General features: G+C 46.8%; 1 protein-coding gene across 1 annotated transcript in view; it reads right to left on the bottom strand.

The window, feature by feature from the left end:
• Positions 1–1,603: 1,603 nt before the first annotated feature.
• Positions 1,604–16,671, bottom strand: part of GAB3 (GRB2 associated binding protein 3) — a 120,576-nt gene continuing 105,508 nt past the window's right edge. The window contains exons 6-10 of the mRNA XM_056859661.1: positions 12,328–12,583; positions 11,253–11,334; positions 7,932–8,034; positions 3,004–3,117; positions 1,604–1,724 (exon numbers count right to left, since the gene is read on the bottom strand). Coding sequence (XP_056715639.1) covers positions 1,608–1,724; positions 3,004–3,117; positions 7,932–8,034; positions 11,253–11,334; positions 12,328–12,583 — 672 coding nt within the window. The 3' untranslated portion in view covers positions 1,604–1,607. The remainder of the gene's footprint in view (positions 1,725–3,003; positions 3,118–7,931; positions 8,035–11,252; positions 11,335–12,327; positions 12,584–16,671) is intronic.

The raw sequence follows: 16,671 nt of genomic DNA, 5'->3' as shown, positions 1-16,671 counted from the left end.
CAAATTGGCCTTTAAGAGCACCTTGCTCTGCAGTTAGCCACAGGGGAAGCTACTGGCTACAGACCAAGCCGTTGTGTACCAGTAAAAAAAAAACCCAGCATTCAGAGTGGAAGACGCAACTGGAACACAGAGCCCACAGCTTCCTTGTATCAACTCTCCTTCAGTGCTCCAGCTCTGTAACGTGTTCTAACAAAGTCTTTGTCAATCAACAAGACATTTCAACCACACTATGCCCTCAAGACAATCTAATGGGCTGAACTACTAAAATTGTGCCTCTTCTGCAGACTCCTGGATCTGAACTTTTCAGCTGCTGCTTCCCCCACCCCCCCTTCTGGCACAGCTCCTGTACAGCTACATGGCAGGTAGAAATGTAACAGGCAAAGTTTTCCCAAGTAGGAAGGTGCTGTGGGAAACCAACGCTTTACCAGCTGAATCTGGAATGGTCACACAGCTATTGCTGGCACAAGAGTCTTGCCAGAAAAAGAAAGAGCCAAACCCTACTTAGCTTTCGAGAGGGTAGCCTGGGGTATCCAGGTCAGGGCATCCATACATTAGGGAGGTCTAAGTGAGGCCACATTTTATTTTATTAAGAGAAGGCTAACTGTGAAATAAAATAACTGAGTGCTTAAAGGCCTAAATAAGGTTCGTTCCAGTCATTCTGCAATGCTTACGAGCTCCTCAAACTGCAACCTGTAACAGTTTCATTGACTGGGATCCAGAAACTGGGTTAGTCCTTGGGAATTCCAATGGCATGTTTCTCTCTTGCAGTTCAAACGGCGCATTTCTGATCCTTTGCTGATCACTTGCAGCCTTGTGAAAGTGGCATTGCTGCTTCCCTTTATTTCTTTTGAAAGCAAAGACTTGGGAGTCGGCAGGTGGCCAGCGCAAAGGTGCAGATGCTACAGTCAAAACAGCTCCGAATAGCACTGAGGCTGCAAAACAAAAAGCGCCAGGTGCAACTGAGAAGGTGGACGCAGCAGAGAGGAGCGTGTTCCAGGTGACACTTACCTGTCTGTAAAGATAATGCTTGAGACAGATGAGGAGTCCTGTTTTCACCAGTATAAAGTCCCCTTTATTTACACTTTCCCAGCAGGTAAATGAAAGTCAAGTACTGGACACCCAGGGAGGTCCCTCCCCAAAGGTCTTTTATATTGTTTCTCTATCATTTAGCCCTTATTTCCCCAATACCTGTCAGTATCAGATGCAACAGCAGCGGAAGCATCTGTTAAATAGATAGGAATTTAAAAACAAAACAAAAAACCACAGTAGTAATACGTAATTGCAGTGTTCAATTCGACATAACGAGGCTTTTGTTCCCATTAAGTGTCTGAAGAGGCCCAGACTCCGGTATGAAATGGTACCATGAATGTTTCTGGGAAGGGCTGATCAAGATGAAGACAGTGCCATTTTGACAGGCTTCAGATCAATCCTTAAAAAAAACACAGACATGCTTCTTCCAAACCAACAAACGTTCTGTTTCTCAATAGTGGTTCCTTCGCGGGCCCCCAGAATCCTCCACACTTCGTTGTTGCAGAGGAATAATGAAACTTTCCGGATTTAAATGTGCAAAATTGAACCAAGCGAAAGACTGGCTTCCCCCACGCCCTTCACACTTTGGACTGCCTTTCGTCCGTCCATTCCTGTTTAGTGCTCTGCAGTGCCTGAGTCTTCTGCTCATCCACCTGGACGTAATCCACTCTTTGTTCTTCAGAGAGAAAGGGTTTCTGCCCAAAAATGACAACAGAACAGAACAAAGCTGTGAGCAAAAACCTTAACAGGGACGAAGTGGGGCTTATGCTGATCCCCCCACCCCCGCCACCCTTAGCTGGTCTTTCATTTTTACCTTGATGCTGAGAGAGGCATCAGCTGACAGGAGGGTCTATCGGCTTAATCCCCCATCTGTCACTCACCCAAGACAGGTCAGAAAGACCTGGGAAAACATCTATGAAGGGACTCGCTACTCTCTTTGGGGCAGAAATGCAACTGAGTTGTATTTTGGATTTTTCTTTAACCAGTTCTATTTTATACAGAGCAGCTGCTGGGGATGGGATTTCCAGACAAAGAAAAGAATTGGGGAGGTGGGAGGAAAGACTATGGCCCTATTCAGATTACTGTTCTAAACTAGAAGTCATATTGTATATTACTGATTCCCATGAAGAAGCCTCTTGGTAAAACATATAGGGAGTTTGGGGGATTTTAACTGACTAATAAACCAGTAATAAACTAGTAGGAGCCCCGTGGCGCAGAGTGGTAAGCTGCAGTACTGCAGTCCAAGCTCTGCTCACGACCTGAGTTTGATCCCGACTGAAGTTGGTTTCAGGTAGCGGGCTCAATGTTGACTCAGCCTTCCATCCTTCCAAGGTTGGTAAAATGAGTACCCAGCTTGCTGGGAGTAAAGGGAAGATGACTGGGGAAGGCAATGGCAAACCACCCGATAAACAAAGTCTGCCTAGTAAATGTCGGGATGTGATGTCATCCATGGGTCAGGAATGTCCTGGTGCTTGCACAGGGGATCTTTACCTTTTTAAAAAAATAAACTATATTTTTATCTTATTTTGCACCATTGGCCTTGGTCTTATTTTTTAATCTCCTGGTCCTCAGTGGGGCCAACACCAAGTGTGTGTGTGTGTGTGGAGGGTGGGGGGAAATAGGTGCCAAAAGTAATATGAGGGGAAGAGAAAGGGTTAAGTAGCCCCCTGTGCTGGCCTCCCCATTTGTAGGGCTGCATTCTGTTCCCACACCAAAACCACAAACTTTCCTACAAACACTCACAGAACTCCACCCGATATGTAATTCTGCCCTTAGAGATAGATTTATCTCAGTGAGGGGCAAGACCAGCGTTATTTTTTTTTATCTTGAAGAGTCTCCTTCAAATATCTTCTCCGGTCCTGAATTCAAAACCAAACCGGAGGGCCAGCCGTGTGCCACGATTAGACACCAGACTTCCCTGCCTGCCACCAATGACAGGGAGCAGCGGACCGGACCGCCTTGAAGCAGATTTACCTTTTGTACAGGCGACGGGGAAGCAGAATTAAAATCCAAGGCTAAGTAATCAAGGCTGAACTTCTTTGGCCACTGGAAAGCCCCGTTATACGGAGAGGTCGCTTGCCGGTGCTCCTGTTGGGGGGGACCAGAGTCAATAACCATCATAAATAACAGGAATTCCTCAAAGGCCTAAAGTCGCTAAGCAATGCAGCAGATATGTTAACAAAGATAAAAGGAAAGAACAAACCTCCTAGCCAGATTACAAGGAAAATAACAATAAAGTAATGGAGAAATAGCCCTGACCTGGATGGCCCAAGCTAGCCTGATCTCGTCAGATCTCAGAAGCTAAGCAGGGTCAGCCCTGGTTAGTAGTTGGATGGGAGACCGCCAAGGAAGTCCAGGGTTGCTGTGCAGAGGAAGGCACTGGCAAACCGCCTCTGTTAGTCTCTGTTAGACCCCCAAAAAGGGGTCACCATATGTCGGCTGGGACTTGAAGGCACTTCACACACACACACAATGGAGAAATAAAGCAGGGAAGAGGGAAAAATGGGAGACATAAAGTGAGGGGGACTGGAGTCGGCCTGTATCCTCCACCCCACAAAGTCTTCCTCCAGCCAAACAGCCTTCCTCTGATGTGTAAGGCCTTTGCAGGCCTTTGCTGGCAGCTCCTACAACTGGAAGGCATCAAGAGCTTAGAATTTTCACTCCAAAGATAGAGGAATGGCTGGTTAAAGTTAAAGAAATATATGTTTTAACTAAGCTAACAACATTTCAGAAAAATAGAGATACAATAAGTTTAGATGAAGTATGGTCACAAACTGTAAATAAGATAGAGAATTTTATAAATGAGGGTGAGAAAGGGGAATGCGTTGTGCTCAGTCAGGTCAGAACGATGAATATGAAGACAAAGAAATAAGCTGTAGCATAGGAATCCTGTTGTTATTTCATTGTGTATATAGATATATTGTATTTTAAATCATGAAGATTGCCTTCCCCCCCCACTTCTTTTAGTTGCTGTTATTGTTCATTGTTATATTCCAATAAAAATTTTTTAAAGAGCAATGAATTTTCAAATGAATGATAGAGAAAAACGGACAGTTGAAGAAAGAAAGGTGAGGTGGGTTTTTTTTTTTTGTTCTTGAGTGTGTGCAGATTCCTGTATAAGATGGAGTTGCAGAGAAGACAGTTTGGTGAGCGGTGAGAATGGAAGCTGGCAGAAGAGTGATAATTTTCTGGTTTCAGAGCAGGGTTCCTTAACATGATGCCCATGGGCACCCTGGCTCCCGCCAGTATTTCCCCTCGTGCCCTCTGAGCTTTTCAGAAAGTGGGAGGGGGCTTTGCAAGGCAGGGCTTGTTACTGGCTGCTCACCTCCCCTGTGGCAGCCATTTTAAGGGTGGCGCTCACCACCCCCTCTCAAAATGCCAAGGGTGCCCGCAGGCTCAAGAAGGTTGGGGACCCCCCCCCATTCCAGAGTGTTCCCCACTGTTGTGAGGAAGCGATGCTTCTCAGAGCAGACGATTCACCTTGCCAAGAATCCGGTCCTTTCTGGAGTGACTGAGTTGGAACCCTGGTTTTGGAACTACTCAATATATTTTATTGTTAACCGTTTTGTTCACAACTCCCAGTTTGATACTCCTGGCTCTCCCCGCCTTTCAATAAAAGCTGTGCTTGCTTAAGGAGCAGTTCAGGTCTTGAAAGGGGCAACACAACTCTGTGACCCACTAGCCCTTCCCTTTTAAGGCTGAAAGGGTCACCCTTTGCTGCCGAAGAAAAGCTCTTTAGCCCAGAGGAAGGCTTCAAACTTTGCTAAGCAGAGTGGTAGGACGTAGGCCCGCACATTTTCAGCTGCATTTTTAAAAAAGGGACCAGTGAAGAGGCAGGTGAAAGGCCAGGGGGCAAAGAACTCTAGTGGTTGGGTAAAGCCAAAGCCAAAAGGAGCGGGCACGAGTTCAGGAGTCAAGCACCTGCTTTGCATGCAGAAGGTCCCCAGTTCAATTCCTGGCATCTCTAGTTAAAGGGTCCTCAAAGAACAGATCTTGGGAATGACTTTGATCTGCCAGAGAACTTGAAGAGTTCCAGTCAGGAAGAGTAGACAACAGTGGACTCGTTGGAGCAACTGTCTGACTCAGCATCTGTGAGCACTTGTCCCATGACAATCCCATAAACAACATCCATAGACAAGTAGTCCAAAAGAGAGTTGATTTATTGGAAGATCCATAGGTTTACAGCAGCTAGAAGCAAGATGGCACCAATGAGAACTAAAAGCCTGGTGCAGGGTATATATGAAAGGGCATAGAACAAATCAAAAGCATTGGAGGCTATGATAACCCCCCTCCCTTTGAGGCAAGAGTTTCACAGAGTCCAGAGTGAAAACACATAGTTGGCAGTTGTTCCAGCCGACCTTGGAACCGCACCTGGAGAAAGCGTAACACCCTCAGTCAGACCATGCCTGGCATTTCCTGCACAGGCTAGGCCTGACAGCATCCTACCCCAGAAACAGCCTAAGACTCACTGGTGGAACATTTGCTTTGTGCGCATGTCTCAGGCTCAACCTGTGGTATCTCCACTGAAGGGATCGTGGGTTTCACAGTGCTAATTCTACACTAGCCAAGTTGACTGGCAGCAAAGTAGACCAAACCAACACAGCAACCATTTGTTTTGTGGGTATTTCTCACGGTGGCCTTTTGAATTTGTGAAACTTTTAACCATCTTTTACCAGAACGGCACACATCACTCCCATTTCTCAAACAACAAAAACCAGAACGTTAAAGGGCAGCAGAAGCATTTCCATTCACCGTGTCCTTTTCGCATTAGTTTTCACCTTGCAGTAAATTGCTAGACAGGAGCATTTAGAAGACTACAACCATAAAGCAAAGAGTCAGCTCTTGGTGAATGCACCAAGTTGAGTGCGTTAGCAAAAGCTTTACAGCAGACATTTGCCAAAGAGCGCAGCAGCTACCATTTATACCATGTCCTACTTATGTCAGTGAAAAGAAGTTTACACCCCTATTTCCAAAGGAAGATGCTACTGGTTTGATTCCAGCCAAATGCTCTGCGCATCAGAGGTAGCCTTGTACTTATTAGGGTGACCTCCTTCCCCCTCATGCCACATGTTAGCTGGTTTTGGTCAGGACACTAGGCCGTTCATTCCAAGCGGGCCATCGATGGTTTTTGCATATGCAAGCTGGTAGTAAACTTGGGTCATTTATGCATGGGAGTTTTACCTGAGGTTTGTTGCTGGCTGGACCCACACTTTCCTGTTGGGATTCCATCCACCAGCAGTCTCCAAGCTCAAAACAAGTCCCGCCCCTTTAAATGCTGCTTTGTAATTGGCTTACTTCGTAGTGATCACTGTGAGAGAACCCCCCAAATACCCAATTGCTGCATAAAAAAGCATTTAAAGAACAAAAACCAGAGCAATCTGTAAGAAAGGGGGGGAGAAATCCAAGCCACGGTTTTAAAAAGACTTTCTTTTGCTCAGAAAGAGCTCCAAGGAACCGGGAAGTATTTCAGTCCCCGCCTCTTTACACGCTGTTTTGTGATTGGCTGTGAGAGAAAGTGAGCTTATGTTCCAGTGCTCCGACTTCTGCACGGAAATTTCAGCTGGGCTGAGCTCAGAGGAGAAGGAAGAGTCGGGTTAACAGGGGAATGGGAAGACCCGGACATTGCGAGGGCAGGCAGCGAGGTCATTTCTTATGGACGGAAAACTCATGCAGAACTTCAAGGAACAACTGAGTCAGACAGGGGGTGAACGTGAGTCCAAGTACCCATGCATAAACGACCCTGGTTTGCAATCTGGTCTACAGAGCAAACACAAGCCACAGTTTGGCAGCTTGCATGACAGAAGTATCAGGAAGTAATTAGGTTGCAGTAGGCAAGGCACAGAGGCGATCACGCCAGAAAGCCTGAAACGCCTTCCAGACTTATTCTATTCGCTTGGGCTAGTTCAAGGTATTTGGTCTGCCCAACCAAAATGCAGCCACACACACACACACACACACACACACACATACGGTGCCTCCACCGCCACCAGCAGGGGCCGAGCCAAGCCATTTGGCTTCGACCCAGCCAGCAGTGGCAAGGAGGGGATCTGGTCACCTGCCATATTGCTGATGGGTGGGTGAGCCCCTGGAGGACATCAGCATCCTCCTGCCTGTACCACCCCAAGCAATCATCAGAGTGGCTCAGCTGGAGAATCAGCCCTGCTTTTAGCAGCAAACCACGAGGTGCCACTGTGTATGAGTTATGCAACTAAAAGTGTTACTAAAGAAGGAACACATGCAGGGATAATGCTCAGAGCTTCTGCAGAACAATTTCTTCTTTTCTTGCCCCCTCCCACCTCTCTTTTTGCTGGGATCCAGTGCAAAGGTTCAGAGGCGAAGCTTCCCAATTGCTACCACCCCCATCCTCACCTCCCCAGACTCTTCTCCTGTCCCCAGCCCCTAACCCCACGTGCTTGGCAACTCGGTTCACGCCACAGCAGCTTTCCCTTGGCCTAGCTCCAGCCATCATTCTTTCGACGTGTGCTCCTTCCCCAACCTCCCCTTGAAGAAAGCCTGCCCTGTGTAGCACCTGGACCAAAACAGGAGGGAGAAGAAGGAAAGAAGCTCTTGTGTGCTCCTAGGAGACTCTGTAGAGGCCTTGTCTAAAATGGCAGCCAGAGTTGGATCCTTGCCTTTCACGGATTGTCATGTCAATATGCCCAATCCTTGTGATTGCTTGGGAAACTGCCACGGACATTTGCATAAACAGCTGAGGGTTGGCAAAGGGGGGGGGGAAGGACTTCCCTTATTGCCCTGTAAATCGGGCTTTGTATTATTCACCCCCTTTCTTTTTCCTCTAGGAGGGCAAAGGGAAGGCCTGCCACACGTTTTGGACTCCTGAGCCTTCCGTTCACGTGATTCATCACAAGAGAGGAGCGAAGAGCCATAGGAAAAATGATTACCATTTGAATGTAGCTTTCTTCCTCTTCTCCGGAAACTGAACTGGCAAAGACCCTGGCTGAATTAATGCCGTCTCTTTCTGGAGAGATAAAGCTTGTTCGATTGCTGGTGGGGGAGAAAGGGGGGGGGAAACAGACACAGAAACATAGACACAGTCAAGGAAGAGTTTCTGCAGATGCACTGAAGCTGAGCCAAAGTCTGACACAGCCTGCGTGGGGAATAGGCCCAACCCAAGCCCAGCTCTATTAGGGCAGCTATCTGAACTACAAAGTAGGTTATGTTCTCATCAGTGTCACCTTGGAGGATTATTCTCTTCTGCTATTGAAGCTGACAGGGTTGGGTTTTTTTAATGCCAGCCTCAGCATGCGAAGAAAGCAGCAGGCATCAAAGAACTGTCAGGTAAGGCACATAAATGGAGACAGACATCGATCACGTCTGGGGCCTGTGCTCACTTGCTTGTATGGGCACTGACATTTTGGAGACGAGAATAAGTTAATTAGCTCTGGCGGCTGCACGCGCTGTGCTTGCAATGCCCTGTGAAAAGAGGCATTCGGCACATGGGAGAGGTCTGCTACTTGGCTGTTTTGAAAGGGGGGGGGGAAATAGTTGCCAAGTCCATTGCCAGATACTGACCACATCCTCTTTTTCAAACCTCCTTGGGTCTGCCTCTGAAAACTGTTCAAAAGCTTCCACTGGGGCAAAGCATAGCAGTCAGACTGTGAGGCCCGTAAGTGGTTAAGGATGTTTTGTCAATGCTGAAAAGGCAGCACCGGTTGCCAATTACCTGGGTGCAATTCAAAGGGCTGGTTAATCACTTTCAAAATTGTCTGGGCTTAAAATAATTAAAAGACCCCACGCGGCCACTTGAGTCTGCCTGTCCCTTAAGATCCTCTTTGGAAATTCGCACTCCCAGAGGTAAGGGAAGCTACAAAAGGCAGGGCCTTCTCTATGCTAGCACCCTTAACTTTGGAACTCCCTGCCTTCAGCTGCCTGCCCAGTGCCATGCTGGCTCAGTTTTAGGTGCCGAGTGTCATGCCTCCTCTCCACAAGCTTTTGGTTGATCAAAAAAATGTTTATGGTCCCCCCCTTCTTTTACTGCTCTAGCTATTAGAAGAAGAAAAAACACTTTGGAAAACTGGTTTTACTGCAATGTGCTTTTAAGAGAAGGTTTTAAAGATTGCTGCTTTTATTGCTGTATCACTGCTTAATCATTTAATTGGAAACTGCCTTGAGAGTCTACATGCAAAGAGCCAAAAGTATTCTAAACAAAGGGCCCCACTGCAAAATTACTCCAGAGGAAAGCCAGCTAGGTAGAAATAACTAGCGTTCTTCAGCAAGCCCTTTTCCAAATGAACTAGAAAGCATCTCTGGTTTTGTAAAGTGCATGCACATGCGGTTTTTCCCCACCTAGCTGATTCACGCCTGCACCACAAAACTGCTAATGTGTACCAGAAGGACTCTTTCCCCACTGTGGCAGCCAAGTACACCTGACAATTTCCTGTGGCTGCCATGCTGCAGACACAGAATATATCCAACTCTTCTCGGAAGTCTTGAAACAAACAGGCCAACTGAACCACAATAGGACATACTGGCAAGAACACCAGCATTTGGGAAGAAAACATTGCTTCTAACAATGGGCAACGCAAGAAACCATGTCCACACCTGGCTACTAACTAATCCAGAGAGAAACTGCCCTCATAAAAAGGACTGGAACACAAGCCATTTCAGAAGAAGCCAAGTGTGAGACACATCTCCTGTTTGAACTAAGGAGTGGTGGTGGTGGTGGTGGGGAAAGGCTGCTGAACCCTTTCTCCTCCCGCTATCTTTCTCCTCAAAATCATTCACACCAAGCTCTGCAACTAGGTAAATACTCCCGTCCAAAGGGCTATTTTGACTCAGGAAAATGCCAAGTCAAGGGAACCCCAAACCTACTTGTTAAAAAACATATTATGTAATTTGGTTCTAAATTAGGCAAGGATCTGCAGAAGGATGTTTCAAAATCTATTATCTGGGCATTTTCACATTGACAATAAAAAATCTGGAGGAAGCCATTTTAGATTCAGGTGTATATCCCAGCCATGTACTTGATTCACACCCTGGGAGGGTAATAAATGATTTAAGAATCTCTTCGATTGATTTTTACATTTGCAAGAGGCACAAAATGCAGGATTCTTCAGACATGCAGCCTGGAAGGAAGTGTGTTGCTAAATTCTTCCTTTTAAAAAAAGACAATGTAAGACTGGAATATAGGAAAAGCTTTTTCAAATGGCTGGGATGAGTTCTAAAGAATTCATATTGGAAGTCTGTTTAGAAATGAAGACTCTGCCCATAGACTATTCCTTGGGGAATGAGAGAAGATATCTATAACTTTCCTGTTGGAAATTTAAATGCTTTAAAAAGGTTGTCATAATAACTAAAACTAAGTCCACACTGCACTATGAAACTTACAATTTATTGGGAAAGAAGTCACCAAACTAGCACAATAAAATCAATGCATCAAATGATGCCTGTCACTTCAAAATGTTTTGACTGATGATTTCTTCAGTGGCCAGAATAAAAAGCTTACAAAATCTAAAATGACATTTTCTGGCAATGTTCAGAGCAACTTACTAATAAATTCTTCCTGTTTGCAATCGAAAGTGCAAACATCTGTTTTCAAGAATTACAGATTTTGAAACAAATATTCAGAGCGTGCAGAATCGCTAGAAATGTTAAACAATGACTTAAGATGTCCTCAATTTAAATCAGCACTGAAATGGTATTTCATCCAATTGTCTCAGGCTGCATCAGCTACAGGCAATTTCCCTTTTTGCTTTCTATCCTGCCACTGGTAGTAGGTATATTTCAATAGTGCTACAGCGATACATCATTATAGTGATATACCTACCATTTTAAACATGGCAAAAGGCCCTCTAGTGACAGTGGGGAAAATGGCAGGCACAAGGGAGCCAGGAGGGCAAGTGGTGCCCAACAGGGCAGGTTGGTTTGGAAACTACCCCTTCCTGCTCGCACTGCAGATATGGGAAAGCCAGTTTTGACTCTGATCTTTCTGAATTGCTTAGAGCAAAGCAGGTTTGGGAATCACTGGGGCAAACGTTTGGAAATTATTGAGCATGACAGGAAGAGCACAGGCAGAGGATTACATCACGTGGTTGCTCTGAGAAACCCCACTCCAGTTGAACAGCTGGATCCTGTTTGGAAACGTCCCCAGAATATTGAACGACCAGCTCAGCAATGTGCAAAGCTGCTGGTCGGCACAATTTCTGCAAACATTTCCCCTTCTAAAGGGTAACCGGCTAAAAAAAGTCAGTCAGGGCACTTACTAAGGCACAGTCCACGTTCTGGTCAAGGCAGCATGTTCCCTGATGGTGGAGAGGTTTCGCAGATCCAGTGGAGGTGGTCGTGCTGGACAAAAGGAAGAGTGTGTGTGTGTGAGAGAGAGAGAAGTCTACTTTTTGTTTCAGTGCTGGCAAGAAAAGACAGACAGGTGCATTCTGGAAGAGTTCTCTATTTACTTCATTTGTATCCCGCCTTTCTCCCCAGTAGGGACCCAAAGGGCGTACCTTGTTCTCCTCTCCTCCACTGTATCCTCACAACAACCCCGTGAAGCAGCTTAGGCTGAGGGAGTGTGACTGCCTTAAGGTCATCCAGTAAGCTTCCATGGCACGAGTGGAGATCTGAACCAGGTTTCCTGGATGCCAGTATGACTGTCTCAACCACTACACTGCAGTAGCTCTCTCTGTGCTCCTGACTGGTTCTTTACGTTCATGAAAGCTGAAGATCACCTGAATGCAGCAGAGGTCATTGTTCCAGAACATGTCTGGCTTGCAGGTTTTCTCCAGAAGGAAAAATTCAGTTCAGAGTAGGGTTGCCAGCTCTGGGTTGGGAAATACCTGGAGATTTTGGGGGTGGGGCCTGAGGCGGGCGGGGTTTGGAGAAGCGAGGGACTTCAATGCCATACTGCCCAATTGCCAAAGCCATTTTCTCCAGGGGAACTAATCTCTGTCACCAGGAGATCAGTTGTAATAGCGGGAGATCTCCAGCCACCACCTGGAGGCTGGCAACCCTAGTTCAGAGGCATTGCAAAGAACACTTCGCATATAACAAAATCCCCGCACAGAAGCCCCTTCTGTGTAGGCAACCTTGTAAATCTAACATATATGTAACATGGTGTACACGATTTCCTACATGGAAGTAGCTTGTGATCAGTGAGTGAAGCAGTCAGGACTTGTTTTCCAGTTCCTGAATTCTTGCTCAGGACTCATCTGACCTAGATGCAAAAACTCTGAGCTCCTTCGGCTCATTGGCCCCCAAACCCATTTCTGAGAATCTCTTCAACAACCCCACCAAGTCCCCAAAATCTACTCATAGACCCATCCTTAGAAAACAACCCCTTACGTTTTCGACGAGGCTTGAGATCCCGGTTTACTGGTGGCGGCTCCAGGTCTGTAGGGAGTTCCGGCAAAGGGCTGGAGCGTTTTTCAGAGGTGACTGAAGGGAAAGTGAATGTCGCTGAGCCTGGGCTCATGGGAATGTAGCCGTCGGGTGTGCAATCTGATCCTGCAATGGGTGGGGAGGCACTGGGGTGCATGGGCACGTAACTGTCCTCAGAACTGTCCGACTGGCAGGAGTAGAGTGGGCTAAACCGACACGGCTGCGGAAACAAGAAAGAACAGGAAAAGAGGCACAGTCAACAGGATGGCTCCAAATCTGAGGTCAGAAGCCCAAATGTCGCTCCCTTTGGGTATATGGAGAGATCTTTCAGCTGTTCAGCCTCTGACAGAAATTATCATAACCCTCCCACCTCTCCCTGCTTTGTCAGAGGTTTTCTCCAGCTGTTTGAGACCTCTTTCTGAAGAACTACCATCTCCCAGGTAAACCTGCCTGTCCCCTAAGGTTGTTCTCCCAGGCCTTGCTTCCTATCTTCTGAAATCAGGTGCCAACTACTAGAGACAGTGCCTTTTCTGTGGTGGTGCCCAATTAGATCGTTCTCCCCCAGTTAGTTTTCAAATGATGGGGGGAAAGTACAGGAGACCCTTCGTGAATCAAGGCTAATCATGTAATTATATTAACTCTGAAAACTGATTTCAGGCCACCAACCAGACTTGGTTACAAGTCTTGGGAATATGCGAGTAAAACCAGGCTTGTTGGACAGACTTCAGCTAGAGAGCATTTCATTTCAAAAAATAAAAAATAAAAATCAAGAAAGATGGATAATGCAATGGGGAGATACAACCCCTGGACTGTCAAGGTAAGGAGATAATCATCCTGTTCCAAACAGGCGGGCCGACTCATCCCAACTACTGATTCACACCTGCCTCTCTCACATTCTGACATTAAAAAAAAAAACACCCCATAAGGACTTCAATTAATTTAGAAGGGTGTTTGGGATTGCACTGTAAGACTGTGAACATGGAGGACCTCCAAATTTGAGGAACGGAGGCTAAAGCGGGAAAAAGAAGACTTGTTCAGAATATTGTTAGCGTTATTACTACAAGCTGGAGGCCTCCAAAAGAACTGCAGAGGGGAGGGAGAAGCATTTGGAGTTCTCTCCCCTCTAAGATTAATGCAGTGTCGGGTGTTTGAACAGGCTAACTTCTGCCCTTGGTTTTGTTCTTTTACGATCTCTCAGCTAATCTCAACTTTCTGTGCCTGCTGGCTATTTATTTTGCTTCTTTACATATTTTTCAGCATACCCAGGGAGTCCTTCCCACGTATGTGTAAATCCCTGCTTTCTTTACTGATGCCCCTGTGTGTTGTTTTCACAAATGCAACCACTTTATTATCAGAAGGAACTGTAAGTAATTTGGGATCTGGAGTGGAGACTTGATATGGTTGAAAGTATGGCCTTAGCCAAGAGCGGTCCTGGTCCTCTCCTTTTTTCTAGACTCTACTGACCCTAAACCAAACGGCAGAGGGCACTAAGCAAAGAAACACTACCCCCATAAACATACACATGCGTACATCTGGTTAGGCTCCCAGGTGAGTGAACAATCCTCACGTGGGCAATTTATTCCAGGGTTCTCGATCCTAATGCCTAGGTCATAACGCTCTGCCGTCAGTTCCACCCATTGAGTAAGCCAATCACCCAGATCTTCCTAATTTCCGGCAAGTGGGTTTCAAGCGCTCTGACTCGTGGCCCGAGGGCAACCTAATGTGAGCACTGAGAGGAACCCATTTCAGGCAGAATGTAAAGCGTTGGTCCCCAATGTGGTGCCCATGGGCACCAAGGCGCCCGCCAACAACTTTCCCGGTGCCTGCCAAATGTTTTTAGAAAGTGGACAGGGCCAGGTGGGACTTTTGCCCAGCAAGTCTTCTGATTGGCCACTGGTGATCTGATTGGCTGTGCAGATTTTTAAAAACGTTGCTTTGGCAGCAGCTCCCGCCACAACCGAAGGACTGCCGCTGTGTGACTGCAGCAGCCATTTCACAGCTGGCTCCACCTCCTGTGGAAGCGCCTATTTTGGGGCTGCGCCCACCGTGCTGTGTCATAATTCCAAAGGCGCCCTCAGGCTCAAAAAGATTGGGGACCCCGGCTCCAAAGCCACACGCCCTGGAAAGAAGTTCAGATGGGAAAGCAAGCTGAAAGGAAGCAAGCGGTCGCTAACGAGTGGCTCTCCTGTCCTTCCGCACCGCCCAAGCTCACGGCAGAGGCAAATGAAAAGAAGCTTTGTGGCATCTGCATTCCCTTTAAGAAATCACCTAAGGAACACTCCAGACAGTGTGTGTGCAGAGCAGAGGCTCGAGTAACACCATGTTCAGAGGGTGAGACGGACTTCATGGGAAATGCAACCTTCCCAGAGTCTCCGAGGACAGAGCCATCTGTTTCTGCCTCGAAATCCAAAGGTTGTGGGGTTGCCTTTCCCATGCATAAACACAGGGGCCAGACTGCAAGCACTTAAAGGCCATTTATGCATGGTTGTTTTCTCGCCAACTTCTTCGGGCCTTTGCTTTGACTATGCATGCATTTCCCCACTGTCAGAGGTCACCTCGCTCCCCCAGCCCACGTTTTCTGGATGCTGGCTAAGCACAAATCCAGAAAACACAGGGAAACGCATAGAAATGCGGGGGGTGGGGGAGAGTGAGGAGACCTCTGACAGTGGGAAAATGCATGCATAATCAAAGCAATGCCCCGGGCAGGCTGACCATGAGGAAACAGCCACGCATAAATGGCCAAAGGCTGGTGAGGAGTGCAACCTACAATGGAGGAGGGGCGAGCTGTGAATGCCACCCAGGGATCTCAGAAGAGCGAAATTAAAAAATGCAAAAAATGTGAAAGATAGATGGTGCACTGCCAGAGCATGCTTCCTCTGCGTTCTGAAGACGCAATACCCATACTTTTCTACATACCAAAGGTGAGATATCTGAAAATGAAGAATATGAAACCAAAGAGATTAGGTGACTGGTAGGAGTTTGCACATTAGCAGCTCAGCACCATGAAAAAATTTCCAGAATGAGGAAAACTGCAGCTTTCATAGTTCTGTTTCAGGGGCCTATTTCTAGGCCTCGCTGCCGAAGGAGGAAACCTCTGCCATTTTTCACATGTGGCTTTTTTGCACATCCCGTGCCCATAAGGTGAATGAATGCTTCCTAGAGGCACCTGGTTGGCCACTGTGTGAACAGACTGCTGTACTTGATGGGCCTTGGTCTAATCCAGCAGGGCTTTTCTTACATTCTTATGATCATGCCTATTATATTAGGTGCTGTGGAACACAGGCAGGATGGTGCTGCTGCAATCATCTTGTTTGGGGGCTTCCTAGAGGCACCTGGTTGGCCACTGTGTGAACAGACTGCTGGACCTTGGTCTGATCCAGCATGGCTTTTCTTATGTTCTTACATTTCTGGCTCCTCCTTGGAGGCTTCTGAGTCCAGAGCCACCCCAGTGGGGGTCATGACAGTTCCTGATTCAGGGTTTTAAATCTGCATGTACCCCCCAAATCCTCTTTCGAATCCAATATACAGCGGGTCAAATCCATGTCTCTGGCCTGCATAACTTTGGATGGCCAAAGGGTGGAATTAAATCACAGACTGGGACAGCTAGGATCTGTGGCTGTTCATAGCAAAGGCTACCCCTGCACATTTTACATACGGGGGGGGGGTCGTTTTGTGGTACCTCTTTATATAGCAAATGGCACAGTAAATTATGAGTTATGCTCAGTAAAAGCCATTGTCTGAACCCGATTCCCTGGGTTATCCCACCCTGTCGTCGTCCCCCCCAGCATCAAGATGCTCCATGTTAGTGTATAGCTGTGCAATTTGTACCACCATTTATTCAGGAGTTTCCCTGTATCACATAATTAAATCAGGCTGGACTGGCTTTCGTAGGGTAGCCCTCAGACTATCGCACCTGCCAATTCCCCAGGGAATGGGGGAATAGGTCTACCAATGGCCATTTGCTATGGCAGCAAAAAGGCTCTACATCTCAGAATACCAGACATTACAGGGACAAAGAGCTGGAAGTTATCTGGCTCTCCTCTGTTGAAAACAGGTACAAAGTCATCTCAACCCTTTGTCTGGTCATTTAAGCAGGGCTGTTTCCCCATGGTCACTCCCTGCAACTGCTTCAGGGCTTCCTTTAACTAAGCATGCCTTTCCCTGGCCAGGCTAACACAGCTACTGAGTAAAAGACCGATGAAAGAACCGGAAAGAAAATAGAAGCCATATTATGAATATACAAATATGTAACTCATAACTGGCAGGCCCTGTTTTTCTAAATATTACTGTTAATCAGTAGCTATAGCA

The sequence above is a fragment of the Euleptes europaea genome, chromosome 13 (genome assembly GCF_029931775.1).
Source record: "Euleptes europaea isolate rEulEur1 chromosome 13, rEulEur1.hap1, whole genome shotgun sequence".
NCBI classification, from domain to species: domain Eukaryota; kingdom Metazoa; phylum Chordata; class Lepidosauria; order Squamata; family Sphaerodactylidae; genus Euleptes; species Euleptes europaea.
This window is presented reverse-complemented; position numbering and strand designations above follow the sequence as displayed.